This window comes from Amblyomma maculatum, chromosome 1 (genome assembly GCF_055883805.1).
Source record: "Amblyomma maculatum isolate TAMU_Amacu chromosome 1, ASM5588380v1, whole genome shotgun sequence".
Taxonomy (NCBI): domain Eukaryota; kingdom Metazoa; phylum Arthropoda; class Arachnida; order Ixodida; family Ixodidae; genus Amblyomma; species Amblyomma maculatum.
The window spans coordinates 114,364,406-114,387,918 of NC_139344.1; the positions used below are offsets into that span (position 1 = coordinate 114,364,406).

Below are 23,513 nucleotides of genomic sequence, written 5' to 3' on the forward strand. Positions count from 1 at the left end.
CTAGACGACGCGAAGCTGTTCAGGGCATTTTGAAGAGGGAAGTCCCAGGAGGCGAGCCAGCCGCGGGCAGCGGCGGCGGGAAAGGGACTGCAAGGCTGTGTGGCATCGTGTCAGGCAGTGTTGTATATTTGTGGGGATATGTACCGTTGCGAATAAAATTTGCCAGGTATGTGAAGAAGCAGCAGCAGCAGGTGTCAGAAGTAGAAGAAGCGAGCGCCGCCGGTTCTGCGAGCTGCACGTGCAAAGAAGAAGGAGCGCGGCGTCGGCCTGCTTGCGCCGTAGGTAAGGTCAAATCTGACCCACCGATGACCTTGGCTCTTGCTAGGCCGGCAATTGGATTAGAAAACATTTATTGTCAGCACTGAACGATATGTGGGCACTAAACCTAGGTGGCGTCTAGTCCGTGGCTCTCGGCGACCTTATGAGCCCAGTCAGTAGCCCGGACTTGCGTCAACGGGTCTGAGCTGGCCAGTATAGCCTTCCACTGCCTTAGAGAAGGGACTGGTGGTAGGTCCGCCGGAGTGGCGGCGCTTTTTTTCGACTCCGTAATATTTTATCGTATCCGGATATCTCGCCGCATTATTTACAATTTGAATTGTATTGTGTTTGGTAGATGTGAGAAATCATTCTACAGCTGAAATCGAGCCGAGCCGCTATCCCTCCGATCCCCAGCCGAGCGCGCAAACCACTACTCCATGCCGGGCTCGTGAAAAACCGATCGTAATTTTCCTTGTCCAGCGCAAGGATGATAGTAACGATGACAATGACGATGCAGTTAGCGATGATATAATGATTATAGTAGCAATGATAATGCTGTTGCAGTTAGTGATAATGATGCCAGTAGCGATGAGAATGACGGGGCATTTAGCTGACAATGATGATAGTAGTGATGATGATGATGATTATAGTAGGAAGGATAATGACGATGCAGTTAGTAAAAAAAGTCCTGCAACGTGCTTTTTTTGTGATTTTCGCTCTTAAGTAAACTTAAGCGCAGTTCTGTAATTTTGTTTTTGCTACGTATTTTCAATAACGCATCCCGTTGGTTTTCTATGATAGTTGTAATTACTCGTCGTGAGTGCAGCGCAAAAGCTAAGTGTGAATCGAATGGAATATGTTTCGTATACTGCCAAGGTAAACTGCTGGTGAACCTTGGGAACCATAGTCAGAAAAAAAAATTATTAGAAGTGCGGAATTAAAAAATTTTCAGCTGCAAAATAAATACAACGAATAACGAAAATTGGTTGCGAATAGAATATTTCCAATTATTTCGAAATTAGTACAGATAATAATAAATAAGAGAAAACGTTCTGCTACAAAACAAAGCTATAAAAATTTTTTTCACCCATCATCATCATACTTTATTATATCTGTAAGCTCTACCAGGCATTAACTAAAAACAAGCAGAAATAATACAGTTATCACCATGCTTACAGTTATTTGATAAAGTTTTTCTAACAGAGAAAAAGTGTCATCTCACAATTTGGCTTATTGCTAACATGGAAAGGAAGTTTACTGAATGGTCATATAGAACTGTGATGTAAAATGCCTTCTCACTGGAAAAGTGACATCAGCGGTCGGTTAATGGCGATCCGAAGTACTGACAAAATTCAGCAAGAGGGTTCGGGAAGCAGCAGAAGGACAGCAACCTAGCTAGACTCCCTCCCTCTCGACGCCCCAAGAGAAAGCGTCGGATGTGGAATGCCGCCCGGAACTCAGTTCACGACGACATGCAGACCGCTTATTCCTCGCGTATCGATTCAATCGGAATGCAAGCCTCATGACGGGCCTCAAACACTCAACCAAACAAACGCTCTCACGGACCGCGAAGGCGGGAAAACGAAACCCTGCTCTTCGCTGTACGTGGTGCGGTAGCGGGGGCTGGACTTGAGCCCCACGCTTCTGTGGTACAATTTTTCTCGTCCATTGTGGCCTAAGATGCGTAGTTTTTAGGTTCTGACAAAAAAAAAAAAAAATTGAGAACGATCAAAGCGGTCCCTGCTAAACAACCTCAGCAGCGCACGCGGGCCGCAGCCACAAGCCGGGCAGCTTCTGTGCACGAGCGTATGGCGATACTGTAAACGAGATGATAGGCTCACAACTGCATCGTGGCTAGACACACTGACGTGCCGCGTGATGCTGCGCTCCGTTTTGTGATCGACGAGCGTGCGACGACGGCCGTCAGCGCATTACTGCGCGGGCTTTAGCCGCGTGCTGGCAGTCGCTTTTCGCCGAGGAAAGAGCAAGCTAAAGTTTGGAAACATCGCGACGTTTCACTGCCAATTTAGGTCAGTTGGAAATCCGTAATTTCTTAGCGTTAGAAGGTTCAATAATCGGCATTTTCTCTCGAAGGCGGTGTGAATGTAATCGAATAGCAAACACTACTCGTAAACAATACGAAAAATTCCAGGAGTACCCTTAAGTCTGCTTAGGTGCACTAGTGCGGAAGCATTTTGAGTTCTGTCACTCCGCTTGGCGGATTCGCCCAACATGCGCTAGCGAACCTCGACCGCACTCGGCCAGATGACCGATGTGTATGGCGTATTTAAGATACGGTGTGCTGCAGTGGGAACTTGATGAGGAGGACGATATTTACAGAACAGCGACAGTTTTACACAAGGTGTGATCGACTGAGGCGATAGCACAGTGATAATAATAATAATAATAAAAAAAGCTGCGACATTGGAGTGCTCTCGAGCCATGAGCCAGGGAAGCTAACCTGTTCGTCATGGCGCTAGTTGAAAACCCAGTGGCGGCGATATTTTTTCTTTCTTTGTTGACAGTTGGTGTGGACACGCTCTGTCCACAGTTCCCGTCCGCACCATGCAATAACGAGTCGAGAAATGATTTCGCTTTTGAAATTTTCCGCCGTTTCCTCGTAATTATTTAAATTAGAACCGGAACCCCGTTGTTGGTTTTTTGTGGCAGACTTAATTACTCGTTGTGAGCGCAGGATACATCGAAAGCATCGCATCGAAAGCTTAGACCATTGCCATCAACATTTGCATAACAATATCTCACAATATTCCACAGTTGTCTCACAATTAAAGTGACGGCACAGAAAGCTGGACTTGGTCTCCTATCATCTGTTGTCCTCCCACGATACAAGGGCGCCCCTCGGTGCACTCCCTAGCTCTTGGCTGCGGAAACACGCATTGGGCTTTGACAGTTCATGCCAGTTTTGTGTATAGACATGGAGAGTAACAAGCCTTGAGTCGCTATATCGTCCGCTAAATACTCCCTCCATCCGGTCTTCAAACAACACAAAAGTGAGGGTATGGATGCTTGGTCATTGCTGACCCGAAGCGTACTGATTAATATGATTTGTTTATGACCCACGTCTTGAACTCAGGGCACTGCATGATGGGATGACTCCCAAATTTACGCTACATATACTCATTCAGTCAGGAGCATGTCGAGAGAGTTCGGCTAGTACAATCAGCCGCGAAACACTACTTTTCTTCAGGCTTTCACGACGCTAAAATTTTGCTAAAATTACTAAAAGGAAAAGCTAAAATAATACATTCGCCTAAAAGAACACTAAAATTTTATGGACTCTTTATTATGTGACTCCAAGGCCCGTCGTCAACAGCTTACCGATGACGGTGCAGTCCGGTAATGATAATAAATGGGAATGAGGAAATTATTAGTAAATGCCTCACAATTGATGTACATGTACTAACTCAACACGTTGGGAAGAAATGAGTGAGAGGAGTGAAAGAAGATAGGGAAGGAAGAGAGAAAGGGGCGATGCGTTGTGGGAGGCTATAAAATAATTTCTACCGCTCAGGGTTCATTACCGTGCGCTAACATTGCACAGCACACTGACGCCTTTTGCATTTCGCCTCCACCCAACCGCAGCTACCGCTGTAAGAATGTGACCGTGTACATAAGCTCCTGAGCCACGGTGCGGCGGGTGCAGTCGGACATGGGTCAGGTTCTGGTAGAGTCACGTGACGCGCAGAGCACAACTGCGCATCTAGGTCTGTCTTGTGGGAGTGTACTGTTAGGCTGTTAGCCGCACCAACAGCGCGTAAGAAGATGGCGCGTAAGAAGAGGAGGCGAGGAGACGAGTAAGCGTCCCTTACACCATGTCGAAAGAGATCGACATGATGTCGGTCTCGCGCGGCGCACTGCTGCGCCTTCGGGGAGGAAGAAGGAGGAACGGCCGCACAGGTCAGCAAGCGGGCGCATCACCGTCTCCTGAGTCATTCACTGAAATCTCCCAGCGCACGGCGCCTCAAGACACGCCGAGTGGACACGGGCCCCTGCGCTCCCATCGGCGGCGCCAGCGTGCGCCTCCGCTTGCCGTGATTCGCGGTTTTCGGCGCAGAAGCCGAAGGAAGGCCGCTTTGCGAATGTCGTTTTCTCTCGTGTAGTGCGTCGTTTCCGTCCCTTCAGACTTTATTTCTATTTAAAGTCCTTTCCGGGCATTCCCGGCGCTGCTAGAAAAACGCGACGCTCCGCGACGCTCAAGAAGAAGTGGGAAAGAAAACCTGCCAATGCAGCGCTACTGCATGCAAGCGAATGTGCCGCCTCGGCTTCTGTTTCGTGGCCGGTCCCGCTGTCACCGCGAAGCGCGGCTTTAGACAAACAAAAAGTGATTACGGAGGAAAGAGACGGCCGTAAGCGCCCTTCGTTGTTCCTCCCCAAGACAAAATTAGGTACCCCATGCATGACGTGTTTTTGAGGGCTGAGACGGAGTTGTTGAGGGCTGGTATTCTTCGAAAAAGGTGAAGGCTGACAGAAGTAAAAAAAAAAAAAAAAACGTTTACGCCAGTTTTCAGGAACTGCAGTGGCGCTTACGCAGTGCTTTACTGAACACTAATAATGCGTAATGCTACTGGAGGTGCCTTTCCTCATCGTCGTAACGCCTGATTCACCAGCCCACTGCAGGGCAAATGCCTCTCCATATCTCTCTCATTTAACCAGGTCCTGTGCCAGCTACGTTCGCATGATCCCCGCAGCCTTCCTTATCTCACCCGTCCACATAACTTGCCATTCTATGTTACGCTTACCTTCTATTGAAATCCAGTCAGTTATTGTTACGGCATAATTCAAGTCACGTGAAGTGAGGTTGTTCGTTCAGGCCTGCTGGCTTCAAATAGCAATGACCAGACGTCTACTGGGAGAGCACTTCCGACGCTTTCTTTGGTCTTTTTTGCTCACTCAAGACGTCAGTTAGGATCCGTCTTCATATGCGCGTGCTCCACAGAGTGTGAGGCTGCCACTGAACTTGCGCCCTTTTCCGTTCTGCATTTCATGAGCGTAGTACTTGTTCACATTCGAGGTCTGTTTTCGCATCCGAGCATCCGCGGAGGAGGAAGAGGGCGATAGACATAGAGGACAGCTGCGGCGTGGAGAGTCAGAGACTACAAGTCCGTGCCTTACGCCTCGTGCTACTTTCGTGGCACCTAATAAACGCCTCTGAGGAAATCACCCTAAAATTCGTCAGACCCTCCTCCGCCCGTTTTGATCGCATTTCACCAGTCGCCCTTGCTGCTTAGTCGTCGGTAGAATATACGCTTCCCCGACATTGCATCAGATGACTTCACCCCCGAAACCAATAGAAACAGTCGACACCGCAAAACCTGCGCATCGACACCCAGTCTTCAGCAAGCGGTGCATCGTGAAAGCGATTGCGCGCATAACTTTGCAGTAGCACGCCTTTACCACAATTATCAAACAACCATGAACTTGCCGAAAAAAAAAATAAAAAAAAGCTCGGAATTTTTTGCATTGTAGGAAAACCGTGCTGCTCTTTCGACGAAGTTTCCTGTCGCGGAACTCCGAACGTAGCATATTTCATCTTCCTGCTGACAGACCGCTAATAAGCAAGCAAGTGGCTCGGAACGGAGGAACAGGCCAATCTTGTGGTACCGTAGTCGGAGCTGACCGACATGCGCCCTGTGCTTTCCTTGCTTTCGCTCTGTTTTCGCCTCGAAGCGATTCGCCGACGTCAGTGAACGGCCAAACTCGCATTACATGAGTCCCGCTACGACAGCCCACGTAGTATGCGATTGGTCGCCGCCGGGTCTGCGAGCGGAAAATGGCGAGCTGCGGAGACGCAGCTGTGCGCGCTTCGTCTGCCGGTGGAAATAGTTTTGAGCCGGAAATGCGAGCGATGCTCGGCCGTCACGGCTCAGGGGTCTGCCAGCCGAACCAGAAAAATGACGCCCAGCGTTGCTGTCCGCGCCCCACGGCAATGGACACAAACGAGACCCACTCCTTGTTTGTTTGTTTTTTTTTCCACCCCGCAGTCGTAAAACTTAGCCTGAAACGGGGCAGAGGCTGCACGACTAGAGAGCGAGGGTGCGCAAATGTGTGCACGTCTGTCTGCCCTTTTATTTGGCAAGCGTTCCGTTCCGTTTTTGTGTGCATAAGATATTGCAGGAGCAGGGTGCATCCATCGCTGGACGCAGATAGCCCGCTCTACGTATTATGTAATTCTCCACAACGTTTCAGGGAAAGAAATAGAAACGAAGGGACGAGGGGAGGGGTAGCTAAAAACTCTCTGGCAGTGGTGTTCTTTTTCTTTATACCATGGGCACCACGTGCGTTTAATGGCGAATCGAGGGCGGAAGGAAATTGCACCTGCACAGTTGCACTCTCAACTCCTCGGCTGGCTTACCAATCTGACTGCTAATCACACGGGGCGCCCCGAGGCCCAAATTGCGAGCCACGCTGCTTAGCGCGGGCGCTACGCAGGAAACTTTGAGCATGTGTATACCCGTCCGGCCGAGGCGCGCGTCCTCCGCATTTAGAGCTACTTCGCTTTTATTGTCTGCACGGAGGAATGACTCGTTAACACAAATTATTTCGCGCGCCAGGCAGTTAGTAAAGAAAACAAAGCAGACTGAGGCGATGACGGTCGCTGCGGTCGAGTTCGCATTGTTCTGCTTCGACTTCTCGAATTCCGCGCCAAGCTTTCGCCCTATACGACTCTTTTCGCTCCCCTCTGAGCGTTCATGCGCAGTGCGTGTTTTCCACTTGGTATCCAGGTGGCATCAAAATCGAGTGATCAAAGCAAGCGCAATAGATATTTTAGCACTCCAGAGCGGTTACGAAAAGTCATGCGTCGCCATTTTTGTTTGTCCATACAGGTAAGTAATCAGAGTAAATCATTACTGTTTTAATCCCTGAATATATATCTGAAGACGACGATACTTAGCATGTCAGCATTTTGTGCAGCAGGTGGTGTTAATTTGAATGAGGATTGGCTCACGACGCTGTCCACGGAACCTACGGATCGGAAGCCAGAAGCCGTAAGAGGTGCTCGTATTCCTTTATTACCAGAGGTTGCTAGGGATTCCGGGGATTATTCTGGTAAAAATAAATAAATAAGTAAAAGATTAAAAAATGCTTGCCACTTTCTTGAGAGGCTTCCTGCAGATGCATTTGCACAGAAGCGGCTGCCATTCTCATATGGATTTTTTGAAGCACCTGCATTCGCACGGTGTTTCCGGTTTGCGCAGCTTTGACCAGTCCGGGCATTACCGCACGCTCGGCGGGAATGCACCTCAGAGCTGTGAAATGAGAGAAGGTCCCTGGGCGTTTCACGGCGAAGCTCTGTGCACTAGTTTGAGTTACATCTGCAGTCTAAAAAGAACAAACACAAGAGGCAAGGAAGCAAGATAAAAGGATGCACCTCACGAGGCTGTCCATTTGGAAGCGAGCGACCGCTCAGCGAAGGCGCTGAGGCGGGCGAGCGCATTTTCCCGGCTGCAGCGGCGGCTTCCGGTTACGTAGTCAAGCCCCGAAACACGCGCGCAGGCCTCGCACGCAAAGAGAGTACAAACTGCCGTGTTGAGACGAAGCATGTGTTCTCACGCAGGAATTCCGGACTCCCGGAGAGCGAGCACAGATCGCCATCAGCATGAGGAGGCGGCACTGTGTCACGTTACTCGTACTGGCCCACGTCACGACGCTCGTATCGGGTGAGTGCCGGACGCCGCTTTGGCCACAACCAACTAGACTGCCTTGGCCGGTCGGGCGCGCGTAGCGCACGCCTCCGGAGAAGCGCACTGCCGCTTTTCAAATCGGCCAGTGCGCAGCCCCGGCCCCAAGGTGCTCGTTTTGTGAACCTGCAGGTGACATCAAGAAGGGCCGAAAGCGTACGCAGAGGCGATGACAGATGCTCAGCCTTTATGAAAAGTTTGGAGCCCACGGGATTTGCTTCCCGTAGTGGGGCTGCTCTAGCATTCGTGGAAGTACAACCCGTTAGAGGGGGTAGGACCGAAAATGTTCAGGAGGTTCGAAGGACTGAGAATGCCTTACTGCCCACGCTATGTGGCTCAGAAGAAAACCGGGCTCTAAACGTATGTATGACTAAGGCTACATGCAGGGCACGTACACCTCTCTGTAAGCGCATTCACACATGCGTTAGAAATTCAGAAATGTTTAGCCGTAGTGCGGCAGCAATGCTCTCGTAGACAGATCCTAAAACCCTTTTTCATGTCGTTAAACAGGCAGCCTATAAGGAGGTTTAACAGGAGCCAGTGTGTATCGCGCCTGTGCAGCGTGGTATCCCTGTTACATCCAATTCTAAACGGGGCAGGTAACTCGAGGTTATGCTGGACTGTGTACGTGCCGTGTGCTCGCTGCTGCGGCTCACAGATTCTTTTCTCGAATCACATATGGGAGCTGCACCGGTCCTGTGATTTGTGTCGTCGAATTAAGCCCGCCAGTGCGGTGATGTTGTTACTTCACCGTATAGCGTCCAATTGATGCTCGGATCATAACATAATTGATTGCACATAGGACTTGGAACGCTCGCGAAATTTTCGTTGAGTTGACAATTTTGTCTGGGAGGCGTAAGTGCACCAGTGCATCATACGTGCTTAATAACAAAAAGAAGAGCGACAGAAAATCAAAGAAAGATCGTAAAAAGTAACAAGTTTGACGGATGGAAAGGGAGCACAAAATTTGTGAAAAAGCCTTGTCTGTTCTGCATTGCACACATATAACAAGCAAGCATCTTGGCTAGGACATCGGTCCAATAAAGATAATCAATCCTTAGCGAAAATCAAACGCAATGTTTCCTAATTCCTCGCGAAAAAAAAAATCCATAATATTGTACGATTGGTTTTTCGATCGGTAATGTTCCAAGCGGAGAGAATAACTAATAGTGTCGGGAGACGTTAATCGCTCATTTATGTCTGACCTCACGAGTTTCATATGTAGCGTAATTGGCGACACAGTGTGCTTTAGAGCTATCTTCTCAGTATTCGCGCGCTCAGCTAGGAACAGGGATGTGGCCATAGGCTAATGTGGGATAACGTGTCATGCGCACGTGTGGGACCCTGAAGAGTATACGGGCGCTCAGAGCAAAGTCCATGTACAGGTGACCGAACCAGGAGGGGTCACACCAACATTTCCTGTCGCTCACGCGATGGCAAGTTGCGTACTGCGCGCTGCGTGCTCACAGTAAAATCAGAGTCTCCGAGTAACTTACATAATTTCTTAGAGAAACGACTTTTGAGGTGGTACTGATGCCTTCCTGAGTTCGTGTGGAATCAACAGGGCGTCAATATGAACCCAAAGGATGTTAGATCTGCTCATTAACTGTCAAACTAAATTTCTCTTGCTCTTTACCTAAGTTAATTTATGCTGGAGAATTTCAGTGGATTTCCCGTTGTTACTTTACAGAGAATATGAATAGCAAATTTGGGCCCTTAGACGTATCGTCTGGAACATGGCAATCGACTTATTTTGAAAGGGCGTGCTCTCTAGCGCACTGCATGTATCATTATATTGGAGGTAACTTCCAATATAAATCACAATTTACCCGAAAAAAGGCACATGTGATTGTTATGGGCAATCAATGGAACATGGAAACGGCTATGGCTTTTTTGTTGTTGTTGTTGTTGTTGTTGTCGTTGTGGAGGTACGAATGAAGGTCTTCAATAGCAGAACGTTGCACGTGAACCTGGTTAACAGTACTGCAGGCAAAATAAATTACCAACCACAAGAGCAATTGATCTGATTTAGATAAACCATAGTTCACTACCTGCATACGTCGGGTTGCCCTTGTGGAGGACGTGATTCCGATTAGAAGGCGTTGTACCTTTAGCCAATTCTTATTGCAGCATTGAACGTGAAATTTCTCTATACTCTAAACAGGTGGGTTGTATGTGCGTATAACACTGAATACGTATGTATGTGTTTAAGTATGTATTCTACCGAGTGGCGTCTTTTTTTTTTTTTTTGCCCGTTTTAGTCAGTCAAGCATGATATATTAAACAATAAATAACTAAATAACTAACCTTCTTTTTTTTTTCAATTTTTGATGTTAAGAAGCAATAGTATGTTGCGAAATTGGAGGCCGTAAACAGCAAAGGTGAGCCAGTTTTTCATTTGTTTTTAATTGGCATTCTGCTTCATGTTATGGAAAGTAAAAAACACGTATTTGAAATCTCGGTGAGTTGGCTTTCCGACTTTGCATATTATTACAGCGCGGCAAGCCGATGAACACCGGAGAATATAGAGAAGATGGCCGGTGACTGTAAGATGATTTAATGAATCGCGGCGAGCCTGGAGCGAGCGCTCCTGCCCGCGCCACTGCCCGCTTCCTCCTCGTCCGTAACATTACCTGGGGCCACCGAGCCCCGGCGAGCCCGGGAATGAAATTACATCAATCATTTGTTTCGTGTCAAATACAGGCGCTGCTTTTTGTGTATTTGATAATGTTGAAGAAGTTAGCGTGGCTTTGGTCGCGTTACCACGCGTAACGACATCATTATTCAGAGAGGAAAAGTTATAGCAAAAAAAAAAAAAAAAAAAAAAAAAACATCAAGTGCTATATTTTTTACAGTGCCATATTTCGAATGACCCTGCTGATTAAGAAAATTTAAAAATGTAAAAAACGGGGTTCATCTTTAATGTAGACGGCCTTACATTTCGTAATATTGCCTCTGGAAATTAGAAATTAAAATGGGATTAAGAAATTCTAGTTAATCAGTCACCTAATCATTAATCTCTGTCACGTACATTGTGTCCATCTTGGTGACACTTGCGCAGACCACACATGCATGTATGTCGTAGTTGTCACAACTTCGTAAAGGGTTAAAAAATATCACCCGATATGTACTACATGTAATAAATGTGTGCGTCTAGCCAGCCCCCGAATGGGTGTTCGCAGTTAATAGATAGATAGATGGATTTATTGATAGGAAAAGGCAGAGAGGTTGGCCCGAATAATTCAAATCTGGCCTGCTACTCTGCACTGGGGAAGGGGAAGGAGAGAAGAAAGAAGGTCATGATGGGTGACGATGTGGGAGAAGGCATATGAAATATATATACAGACGCAGCATCTTGCTTTACAAACGTGAATCAAGTCCACTGGCGCTCAAATAACGGCAAAGAGCGCGCACTGCCTGGATGCCCTTCCCCTTGTCCTGCCAAGCGCCCAGCAGCAGTTCCTCCGACAGAGGCCTCTTGTCTAAACGCTTCAAGGAAGCAGCTAGCACATTTCTTTCGTTCGCATACTCTGGGCACACCAATAATACATGGTCCACAGTCTCTGGGATGCCACAAGTTAAACATTCCGGTGAGTCCATCTGTCCAATTAAATGTAAGTACTTGCGCGTGAAAGCCACGTTTAAACGAAGTCGATGTATCAAGCATGTCTGATGACGCGGAATATCACGCGGAACAGTAAATTTAAATGTTCGATCAAGCTTTCTTAGACGCATGTGTCGGGCGTCTGGTTGAGCCCAGTAAGTCGCTATAGCAATATTCATACAACTCTTTAGAAGACACGTCGTATCCGCTCTTGAAAAAGGCACAGCTGTTTGGAAGCCATTGATGAGAGCGCTTTTCGCTTCAACATCGGCCTGCTCATTCCCATGGAGGCCGCAGTGGGCAGGGATCCACTGAAACATTATCATGTGGCCTTGCAGCTGGGCAGATGTGATGAGCTCCGTAATGTTTAGTGCCAGGGACTGATAGGCAGTGTGGCGTAAGAAGTTTTCCAAAATTTGTAATGCAGTCTTCGAGTCCGTGAATATACACCATTTTTGAGGTGGTTCCCCACATATATAGCGAATAGATTCCCGAATGGCTACAAGTTCGGCAGCGGTTGATGTAGAGTTATGTCCCAAAAGGAAATGCAGAGTCGTTTTCTGAGCTGGTATGACCACAGCTGCAGCGGATGCCTGTGCTGACACAGATCCATCGGTGTATACGTGAATATAACTGGGATATTCTGACCAGATGTGTGCCAGAGTAAGTTGTTCGCAGAGTAACGTTCGCAGTTAACGTTAAAACTACAGCTTTCAGGAATAAAGTGTGAACGCTCGGCAATCGGTAGTTCATGGCATATACGAGATTCGAATGAATTCGTTTTCTCTGAAATCATATACTCAATTGAATCAGCCTAATAATATCAACATGTATAAAACATTAAAATAATTAGAAATGATAGTGAGAATGACCATCCCGACTAAGGTGGGTACTTTTCCATTTAAATTCAACGCTGCCACAAAGTTCAGTCCACACCAGTCCTTCCTGGTTTTAACCCAAATTCAAGATGGCACGTGAGTCTCCGCAGAAATTCAACACGACTTCAAGAAGGATTTTTGTAAGGAATAGCCGTGGACCTTAAAAAAAAAAAAAAAAAAAAAAAAAAAAAAAAAAAAAAAAAAACACTGAGAATGAAAATCAATGGAGACCGCAATACATATATGCCACCGTGCACTGGAATTGTCATACTCTTCACATTGTTTGACACTTGCGATCTCGTTAACAACATTCACCAAGATTTGCCACCAATAACGCTTACTTATCCCCAACAGAGCGTATTAGTTATGACAAGCAAGCTGCCTCTTTTTCCGCATTGCTAAACCAGCTTTCTACTACAATGAAACGCTCTGAATCTGTGCTGTTTTGAAGCAAACTGCATTCAAAGTTTATGGCCTTACCGGAATTTTTTCGCTGATACTTTATGTGCGTCATTCGTATCTAGTTTTTTTTTTTTTTCTCTTCACACTGGTTTTTTCTTTCCTTTTGCTCTAAACCGCTGTTTTCTTGCTTGCATTTTAATTTTTGAAACTACCGATTGGAACTCCTATACACCCTTCGTGCTATGCGTCCTCCTTCTGTACATTTATTTATGTAAAGTTTATATCACCAAATAAACTTCTCCTTTTTCTTCTTCTTCTTGTTTCTGCCCCTTGTTCTCTACTTCTTCTTCGTCTCTTCTGCTTCACCTTATTCTTTTTTTTTTCTCCTTCTTCGTTACTCCTTTTGCTACTTTTCCTTATTCTTTTTCTTCTCCACTCCTTTCTCTTGGCCTTTTGAAACTTCTTATGCTTCTCTTTATTATTTTACTACCCCTTCTTCTATTCCTGTTGTTGTTTACCGAATAACATGTGGCCCATGTCCACACAGGGGGATCGTCCAAGAATTGGGCAGCAGAGAGAGCTTTAGATGTATATTTACATGATAAAAAAAATGATTGGCAGGATAAAAGACAAGAAACGAAACGGTAAAATAAATTAAATAAGAAAGGAAAAGTCATAACGCACGCGGTAGGTTGACGCTGGGATCTGTAGAACAAGTAATATTAGGAAAACTTAGCCAGTCAAACGACTTGATTCCAGTACGAAATTTTGCATGATGGTAAAAACAGACCTGTGACTGAGGCCAAAGATGGTGGCGACAAATGATGATAAAACCGAGCTACTTAAACGGCGGCCAAACTGTTGCAATGGCTTTACCAAAAACCGTGCGGCAAAACAATAACGTGCGGGAAAACAATAAAAAATAATCTAATGATCCCTGTTCACCGCAAAATGCGCAGGCGGGAGAAATTTCCAAACAAGGCCTGTGAAGGTAAACATTTAGGGGTGGGATACGGCAGCGCAGCCTTGTTAAAGGGACGTCAAGTACCGTGGATGGCATAATTTCGTACTTCAAGAATATTTGAGATGCAGGAACTCTTGCTACTGCTTACCTGCTCCTTCTTCATCTTGTTCTTCTACCTGATCTGCTTCTCCTTCCTATCCTACTTCTTCTTTTCCTCCTCCTTATCCTTCTCTCAACCTTCTGCTTCTCCTTCTTGTTCATCTTGTTCTTGTACCTGATCTGCTTCTCCTTCCTATCCTACTTCTTCTTTTCCTCCTCCTTATCCTTCTCTCAACCTTCTGCTTCTCCTTCTTCTTCAATTGTTTGCGAAAGGAGTTGCGGCTGCTTCTCTAAAATAGCCTTGCCTTGTCCCAGAGAAAAGCTAGGTAGTCGCGCTGACTAGGGATTTCAGCCGCTACTGTATTTGTGGAATTAAAATATATCGGAAGTAATGGATGTCAATGCTCAGGAAGATTTCACTCAAAAGAGAAAAAAAGACTGCAGATATTTATCACGGTTAAGCCTAGTTATCCTAGCGTAAGCTCTGCTCAGCATGACCACACATCAGCCTGCGCCGAAGGTTTGGTTTGGTTTGTAGGGTTTAACGTCCCAAAGCGACTCAGGCTATGAGAGACGCCGTTGTGGAGGACTCCAGAAATTTCGACCACCTGGTGTTCTTTAACGTGCACTGACATCGCACAGCACACGGGCGTCTTGCTTTTCGCCTCCATCGAAAAGCGGCCGCCGAAGCCGGGATTCGATCCCGCGTCCTTGGGCACAGTAGTCGAGCGCCGTAACCGCTGCATCCCCCCGGCGGGGCCGCCTGCGCCGAAGCGTTGACGCACTCGGACGCACCTCGTCCATGACAAGACTGAGCGACCAATGGCCGGCGAAGCAGTTGTTCAACTCCCGTCTAGTCACGTGGTCAGTGCACGTTGAAGAACCCCAAGTGGTCGAAATTTCCGAATCCTTCCACTGCGCCGTCCGACGGCTCAAAGTGAAACACTGAAGTGAATGACCTGGAACTCAAGTGGTCGAAATTGCGTCGTCTCTCGGCTCAAGGTGAAGTTTGCGGTATGACCTTGAAAGTTGCAGTGGGCAGTGCACACGCTCTAAATGAATATTGTGCATGTATAAAGTAGCCTTCAGCGGTCGCTTGGGTTTGGACATAAAGAGGCCCTGAGGATGGGTTGAAGGATCACGATGACCATGCCGGAAGCACACATGCTGGCATCTCTCATGAAGCGCAGCTTACGAGCAGAAAGATAGCGACCTCAATCTTTCTCGGTGTAAACCTGTGCTTCGTTTTATGGGGTTCATTTGGTCGCGCAATTTCTTTTACAGAAGAGTGCTGCGTGACTGACCACTGCATGAGCGTTGTATGCAGTCAAGATCGTCAACCAGACGATAGGCTGATTGAGCTGTGAGACGGGACAGATGCAGGGCAGTTACGATACGCTTTGACGTGAGAGCGGTTCTGTGACCTTTGCCACTGGAAAATGAATTTTGTGTAGTTTTGATTGCTTCCTTCTACTGTTAGGTGGATCGCATCTCAATCGTCGAATCGTTTTTTGTGTCACTGGAGCGGAAAGAATGGTTTTGCATCGTAATGCGCATTGCTGATGAGACAGAAACAGACACTTCATACATGCATTTAATAAATAGGCAATATGAAATATCCTAGATCTACAAATATGACACACACGAAGAAATTTGTCGTTCCAAAAGACACTTACAGGACCAATACAGATGCACCAAAGTTAAATTGAGATTAGCCCGCATCCACGTCGACGATTAGGTCGCATTGCCCTGCAAAGTATAGAACTTCTTCCAGGCATTCACCCTCAGCGACAAAACAAAAAAAAAAAAGAAGAAGAAGAAGAAGAAGAAAAAAAAAAGTCGACAGAGGGACTTCATACTGCATGCGGGTTTCTAGTGAAGTATTTTGCATGTATTGGAAGTTCGTTAAGCTTGTGCGAAGTTCTTTCTGCGTTCAGTGCGTGTGTATGCGCACTGGACGTAGACTGACATGCTTCAAGCGGCGTATGGAAGCGATAATCGCTGAAACCTCGGTTTGCAGACATGCAGTTGGAGATACATACGTCATTGGTTCAACACCTGTAGCGAGCTAGCCTCCAGCTATGCGTCGAGAAATCGTATGACGCCACCCGAAACGCTGTACGACGAACGGTTGAGCTAAAATTGTGATACTAATTTCGGAAAAAGTGGTGCCGCATGGAAGTACACCAGTGGTGAGTACGTATAGACGAACGACGTGGATTGTCTGGAGTGGTGCTGGCCTCGGTAGCAGATGCGTCAGGTGCATTCAGGTAATGCATCGCGTATGCACGGCTTGGTGTGTGCCCGCCACATAGCAGCTTGGTGGCATCCTTAATTTTTCTTGCTGTGAAGTTGATGATGAGGTATTTTCCTAGCCACTTCTCCGGCGCGTGATTCTTCCGAACGCCCTAACGGTCTCACGTCTACTGTCGGACCCTGTATACACACTACCACATTCGACCGACCACTAGGAGACAGACGACGCAACATTCTTTTTAGCGTAAGTATAGTATCACTAGAGTAACGACGATAGTAGACCTCCGAACTACGAACAACAACAGCCGTAGCTGGTGAAACGGCGCGCCCTGTCATAACCACGTAGGCCGAGGCGGTACACACAAAGCCTCCCTCTTCTGGGCAGCTGCGATTCTCCCTCGCACTATCGCAGCTCGCATCGCGCGATAGCAGGAAAGTGCTCCGCGAGTACAACACTTGGCGGAGCCAATTTACACCCACGGCCTTGTTTGTGGAGGGCTATCCGTGCGTGCATTGTTTGCCGCAGGAGGAAGGGTAGGAGAAGGGCAGGTGACACGAGAGGCCACGACGGCAAAACGGCGGCCGATTGAGGAGAGACGCTCGCGAGCAGGGGCAGCCGCCGAAGAAAATGATTCGCGTGCCTACGCTCGGCGGCGCCGTCGCATGCGAGAACGGTCGCGGGTCATTGCGTCGCCTCCGGAGCCAGTCAAGCGGGCCGATGTTCCTCCGTTCCGAGCCAGTACGGACCAAAGACGCCCCCCACGCGGAAATGAATGTCTCCGATTCCGGAACTGCCCGCTGCTCCGCTTATCTCGCCGCGGGGAGCATAAGTGCCAAATAATGAGGGGCTAACTGCTCGTCTCGGGCCAGATGAGCGGCCCAAAACTACTGCGTTGACAGTCACGCTCGTTTCCACGAGGCGGGCAAACCGCTGTCGAAGCGTTTAGGAGCGCGGTCTGTCAGGCCAAATGTAGCTCACTGCTGCAAGCGGCTCGCGTGGTAAGAAGGAAAAGGGAGGGAGAGTCGCTTTCCTGACATGCCGCGACAGCGTCTGTGTGGGCTCTTGACGACTTTCGAAGCACTTGCTTCTTTAGGAAAAGTCACCGAGCTCTCGTCATTGTCCGTGCAGTCAGAATGTTTGCAGCTGAATGAAATTAAGAAAAAATAAATAAATAAACCTCACCCTCGAGCTTTGTGGCCCCGGCTCAGCCTTCCAAGCTTTGTTAGTAGTTACTTGTTGAACTTGTGTGACCTCCTGTCTCCACCACTGGGCCAATAGTGCGCAAATGAATTTTATTAATGCGAAAATATTACTTGTCCAATTATAAGAAAACGCGGCGGCATTCGATGATGTTCGTGCTCCCGAGATGGTCATAAAAATCCCAGCGGTGACAAGAAAATAAGGTGGCGTCATCAAGCGACTGTGGATTGGTCATAAAAATCCCAGCGGTGACAAGAAAATAAGGTGACGTCATCAAGCGACTGTGGATGAACACAGCAAGCCCAGCATCCCCGACGCATTACTGGATGCATCCAAACCCATCGAGACCATCACCTCTTCAGGCAATATTATACAAGCCGTTAGTCTATGTGGTATATACTCGCCACAGAACTACCTCTATTCAGCCCCACTTTTCCCAACATTCTTGTCAAAATTGTGATGAAGCCGTTTACCGTCAACAGTTCAGGATACTACCATGCGATTTCTCGTTGCATATAGCATGCATGTGCTGGTGAAGTTGGAGGTTAGCTTGCGACGAGGGTTCGAACCAACAACATATGTCCCTCTAATTGTACTGTGCCTTCAAAAACGAGGTTTGAGACGCCGCGTGAAGCATGGCATTCTACGCAAAATAACACACACACAACACCCCCCCCTCACACACACACACACACACACACACACACACACACACACACACACACACACACACACACACACACACACACACACACACACACACACACACACACACACACACACACACACACACACACACACACACACACACACACACACACACACACACACACACACACACACACACACACACACACACACACACACACACACACACACACACACACACACACACACACACACACACACACACACACACACGCGCGCGCGCGCGCGCACACACACGCACACACACACACACACACACACACACACACACACACACACACACACACACACACACACACACACACACACACACACACACACACACACACACACACACACACACACACACACACACACACACACACACACACACACACACACACACACACACACACACACACACACACACACACACACACACACCGACTACACAGCAGAAATACCTTAAATACACGTCGAAGAAAGGAAGTTCGTTTGAAAAAACATATACGGGGATATAATGCTTTCGCTTTCATGCACATAAGTAGTCACAAGTGAACCTGCCGTTCTTTTTCCAAATTTTTTAAGCTCGAATTAATTAATTTATTAAAATATATGCCTAACGTAGAAATAAGACTCGCTACTACACAATAAAAGCCATTTCGTACGATGTCGTAGCTGTTTTGCACCTCTACTCTCACGCGAAAAATCGCCTACCACCGTGTCTCTTGAGCTTCCCTGTTAGTGTAGGCAAGAATTTTTTTTTTTTTTTTTTTTTTTTACCGGAAGTACACATCCAGCTTCTCGAGAATGAAAGTTTGCTGCTGCGATGTGCGCAAAAGGACTGATGTGCCTCACCTGTGATCGCTCGAAGAGATCTCCTCCACTATGCGGCTGCAGACTTTCATAATTGCAGGCTGTATGCTTCACATTGCCTTTCGTCGCAGTCTAAACGTTTTGAGGGGCTTTTCTATAACTGTATAAGATATATCTTTAAATTTTTCTTCCTGACTTTAAGTTGACAGGCACAGAACTTACTACCTGCTTGTTACATACATTCCATGCGTGTAAAGCTAAGAGAAAAGCTGTGCTGAAGGAGAAATCGGCAAATCGTCCAAAAGTGCACTTATGTAGTTCACACGTGTACCGTCCCGGACGGCGCTTCACCGGAATGCATTCAGGGTCTAGCGGTGCAGTTTCTGTGTGTGGCGCTAGATGGGTTTAATTGTGGCTTTGCAGAGTGTGATGAAAGTCGTGTTACTCTGGAATTCTTTCAGAGTTCGATGCATTTTGCTAGGAATAACCCTACATATGATCCAGAGTAGTGAGCTCTTACCCCCCCCCCCCCCCTTTTTTTTTTTTTCTCGAAGAATGTGTATCCCTCTTAAATTCTGCTCCAGTCGCATAGAGGACGGCTAGAGTAATCGTGGTATAGTTTAACTGCTTCATGAACCGCTATGCACCGTTAACTGAGAATAATATGCGTTATGATTTTTAGTCATGACATTCCACCATCATATACCACACTGGTTAATAGTGGGCTAATCGTATCCTATACAGTTCGGTGGTCAAGTGTGAGTCTTATCGGAAGGCCTCATCGAGCTAGGCGATAACGGAAGAGAACTCTGTCGAATGAGATGCGTCAGCTCGTTCTCCACTAGTCTGCCGTTACAGTTAATTTGATGCGGCCAACCGGTTCACGAGCCCCTATCATTCTTCGATCAAGCGTTCGTGCAAGCGGCGAACATCATTAACGAAACGCAGAACGAAATGTGCGCGCGAACTTCTAAAACCTGTAATTAATGGTGGCAATGAAATGGGCTTAACGAATAGCTCACTTACTTCCATAAAAGACAGACCAATCAGAGAAGGCGTGTAAAACCACTTCGCGCAACTATAGGCGTCCCGACGAAAGAAGGCACTGCAGTTCCGCACCTTCGCTGCATTGTACGGCGCGAACAGGCGCCGTATCGTGATCTCAGGCATTCGAGGAGAGTGTTGACCGGCGCACATACAGTTTCCCCACATAACTCCACTGCTAAAGACGCCTCGTGCACGCACTAGTAGTCGCGGCTGGGAAGGCAAGAGCTTCGCGTGACGCTAAACGACGTTGCCAAGTGGTTATTTTCTGTCTCTACCTAATTTAGCCTCTCGGGCGCTGCACTTGAAAAGTAAAAGTGCAAATTCTACATTAAGGCCTCCACTTTCAATTTGGATAGGCGATGAGCGAAAACTGAATAGGAAACAGTCACCAGCTGTTACTTGAACATAGCAGCAAACACCAAGTGCGCGGCCGTATGAATTCAAAATCGTAGATATGCATAAAAAAAGAAAAAAAAAAAAACGAAGTGCGTTATCTCTGCTTTTGCAACACCTGTCGAAAAGTGAGTAGGTATATGAACGACTTTATATTTCCATACAGTGGGACAAATAAGGACTCGAAGGAATCCGGGCCGCTTCATAAGCACTGTCAGAACGAGCGCCGTCATGGCGACTTCAGCGGGGGCTGAACGGCGCTGGTGCACTTTTTTATTGGCTGTACTTAGGCCGCGCCTCGGAAATATGCCCTTAAATCTGCACATAGTTCAATCCTTCGTCGTGGACAAGAGACCCCTTCAAAATGGCTGTTATCCGCCTCGCTCGTTGCAAATGGCTCAAATTCGTAAAGCCGCGATGGTCGCTGACCGCGGCAAAATGTAATTTGAAGCATGCATGGAGCAGTGCTTTTCGAAAGAAAGCGAGAAAGAAGAAATGTTTTGTGCGGAGAAGACAACAAACAAAATCGAAGTACCACGCTATCTAGTCTTAGCGGCGGTTCCCCAGAGTAATCGATCACGATAAGTGGCCGCTAAAGGCCACGCGCGTGAGCGCGGCCGCCGCCGAGGTACTAGCTGAGAGGAAGTGGGTGGCGCCGGGCTGACCCTGACTCGGCGAGAAGCGGTGGCCGTCGCCTGCTGACCCGGCGGCCCTCCCCCGTCGACCTTGCCTCGTCACCCACGACCGGCCGCCGAGACGCAGCGCCCATTGTTTCCGGCTGGCTCCGTTTCACTCCTCGTTTCATGTCCATTCACACGACCACGGTGCGCGCCGGGAGTCCTCTCCCAGCACTGGGTGTGTGGGCCACCCGGAACTTTCTCAGGCTTGTCGGCGTCATTAGCACTCGCGAAGAACACGGGCGTCGAAATGCTCATTACGAGCAGCGGCAGCGGCGGCACTCCCGCTGGCGGCGCGGCCCGCGCGTGGTGCCGAGATGCACCAGCCTGATGAGCGTACGCTGTCACTGCACGGTGATGTACGCTCGCGGGACCCTCCTCCGGCCGGGGGCCGGCCGCCAGTGTGGGGCGCCACGTGGGGCAGCGCGCCCAGCGCCCAGGCTCGGCCGCGTGTTAATGACGCCTCTGCGCCGGAAACATGGCCACCATCGCTACCGCAGTGAGACTTCGCGTGTCGTGCCAGGAGGCCTAGAAAACGTGATGAAAGCCATGGCGTGCGTGAAACTCACTGGCGGTGCGCGAATCGCTCTCGTCCATCATTCGGGCAAGAGCAAGGAGGGGGGGGGGGGGGGGGGGGAGGGCGCCGGGCGCCGAATATATAGAGAATGTGGAGAACGGGCCTAATTTACAGCTCTCATGGCGTTCTCGACGGACAGTCATGATCACCAAGATGGGTGCCCATCTCAACGCAGCCTTCGCTGTTCTTGAGACGTAGTGCTCGTAAACATTAAACGGCTCATGCTGGTCATTCATCTTGAACATATATGACCGGACAGTCGTGCTGGGAGCAATTCACAACATAGGTTCATCGGGCGAGAACAAATTTCTGAAGACATGCTCGCTGGAGTGCGACCTTCTTGCGTCATTTTGCAAATGTTTGCCCACCTTTGTCTTGCTTGTTATGGCAAGCCTACGTGAGTAAACGACACGTCACTGTTGGTTTTCTCTCAAGGACACACACATGTTCAGGTATACATACATTGTTTTTGATGTTGTAGGGTTCACGAAACAGTCTGTCCGCTCAAATATAAAAAGATATACACACGGTTCGAGTAAAAGTGCAAGCTGCAGCATCATGTTTTACGAGATTTGGCGTATGTGTTCATCATTGCGGTATTTGTAGCAATTTATCCTCATATATCCATATTTCAGAGCTGATGCCGCACTGCTGGCGACGATGGAAATGCCGATAAGGCTAGCCATATTTGCTGACGGAAAGTAACCTCCAATCGTTTGCAAACACGTTTAAAAAAAAAAAAAAGTAAACAGGAGGATAAATATGTGGAAAGACAAGTGCAGAAAAAAGCGAAACGGCGCGAAGTGAGCGAAGTGAAAAATAAAGGGGAATAACCGAACAATTTGTTCGTTCGCACGCTACATGAGGCAGGCGGCCAACACCGCCGCATATGCAGCTATAGGCTAGGCCGAGATACTCTGCCTCACGGCGCTGATGCCATGCGTAAAGCACCAGAGATACGCTCTCTTTGTTTTCTAACGACTGTTGCAACGATAAATGCGAATCGTAAAATGCGTATATAGCTTAAACCACTCGCCTAATAAAGCTGAAATATGGCGCACGGATAGCATGCAACCGTCTGTGGTTTTTTATATTAGTTTGGATCATGTACTTCCCTGATTCGATTAGAAATAACTCGAAATACGCGTCGTCTGCAGCATCGGCGACCAAAAAGAAGCCTCCTTTTCCTCCTTTTCTCGGTCGCTGATGCTGAGAATGGCGTGTATTTGGAATTAAATGTGATAGAATTAGGCACGTATCTCATTCAAATTGGTATTAAAAACGATAAACGGTTGCATGCTATCTGTGTGCCAAATTTGAGCGGTAATAAACGAGGGGTTTAAGGTATATAGAAGCGTTTTACGGTTCGCGTTTAGCGTTGAAACAGTCGTTACAGAGATTTGGCAGATTCGCACATTTTGCAGAAATAGATACTTGTAAGATGAGGTTTGAGATTTATCACACGCGTAAACCAATAACCAAAGCAAAAAACAATGATAAAGGCAAATTCAAGGAAAACAAGGATGACGTACTGAACATGCCGCGAAATACATGACCCAGACGGGGGCCTTGACGCTTTGTGTTCCTCGTTGTTGATAACTTAAAAGATTCATGTATATATCTATCATATTCTTCTCGCAGAGTATAGTATATATATATATATATATATATATATATATATATATATATATATATATATATATATATATATATATATATATATATATACACGGGGTGTCACTTTTTCGCGATCTTTGCAGTGACAGGTTCGGTGTGTTCGACTGTGAGATAGCATCTACTCATAGCGAAGAATTCACACCGATGACGTGGTAATTAAGGGGAGAAGAAAAGACAAGCGTAGCAGGGGCTGCAGGTGGGCGGATGAGATTAAGAAGCTTACTGGGATCAAATGGAGGCACACGGCAGGGTTAATTGGTGGGATATGGGAAGGGCC

At 47.5% G+C, this 23,513-nt stretch overlaps 1 protein-coding gene across 2 annotated transcripts in view; it reads left to right on the top strand.

Annotated features, from left to right (window-relative positions):
* The first annotated feature begins 2,152 nt into the window (after window positions 1–2,152).
* The window catches only part of tyn (trynity), a 62,859-nt gene continuing 41,498 nt past the window's right edge, over window positions 2,153–23,513 (top strand). The window contains exons 1-2 of one of the 2 annotated variants that reach the window (XM_084588831.1): window positions 2,153–2,288; window positions 7,835–7,937. In XM_084588831.1, the coding sequence (XP_084444957.1) occupies window positions 7,877–7,937 (61 nt within the window). In that variant the 5' untranslated portion in view covers window positions 2,153–2,288; window positions 7,835–7,876. Of the gene's footprint in view, window positions 2,289–7,499; window positions 7,938–23,513 lie in introns of those variants that run through there. The other variant, XM_084588832.1, reaches the window with a different exon arrangement.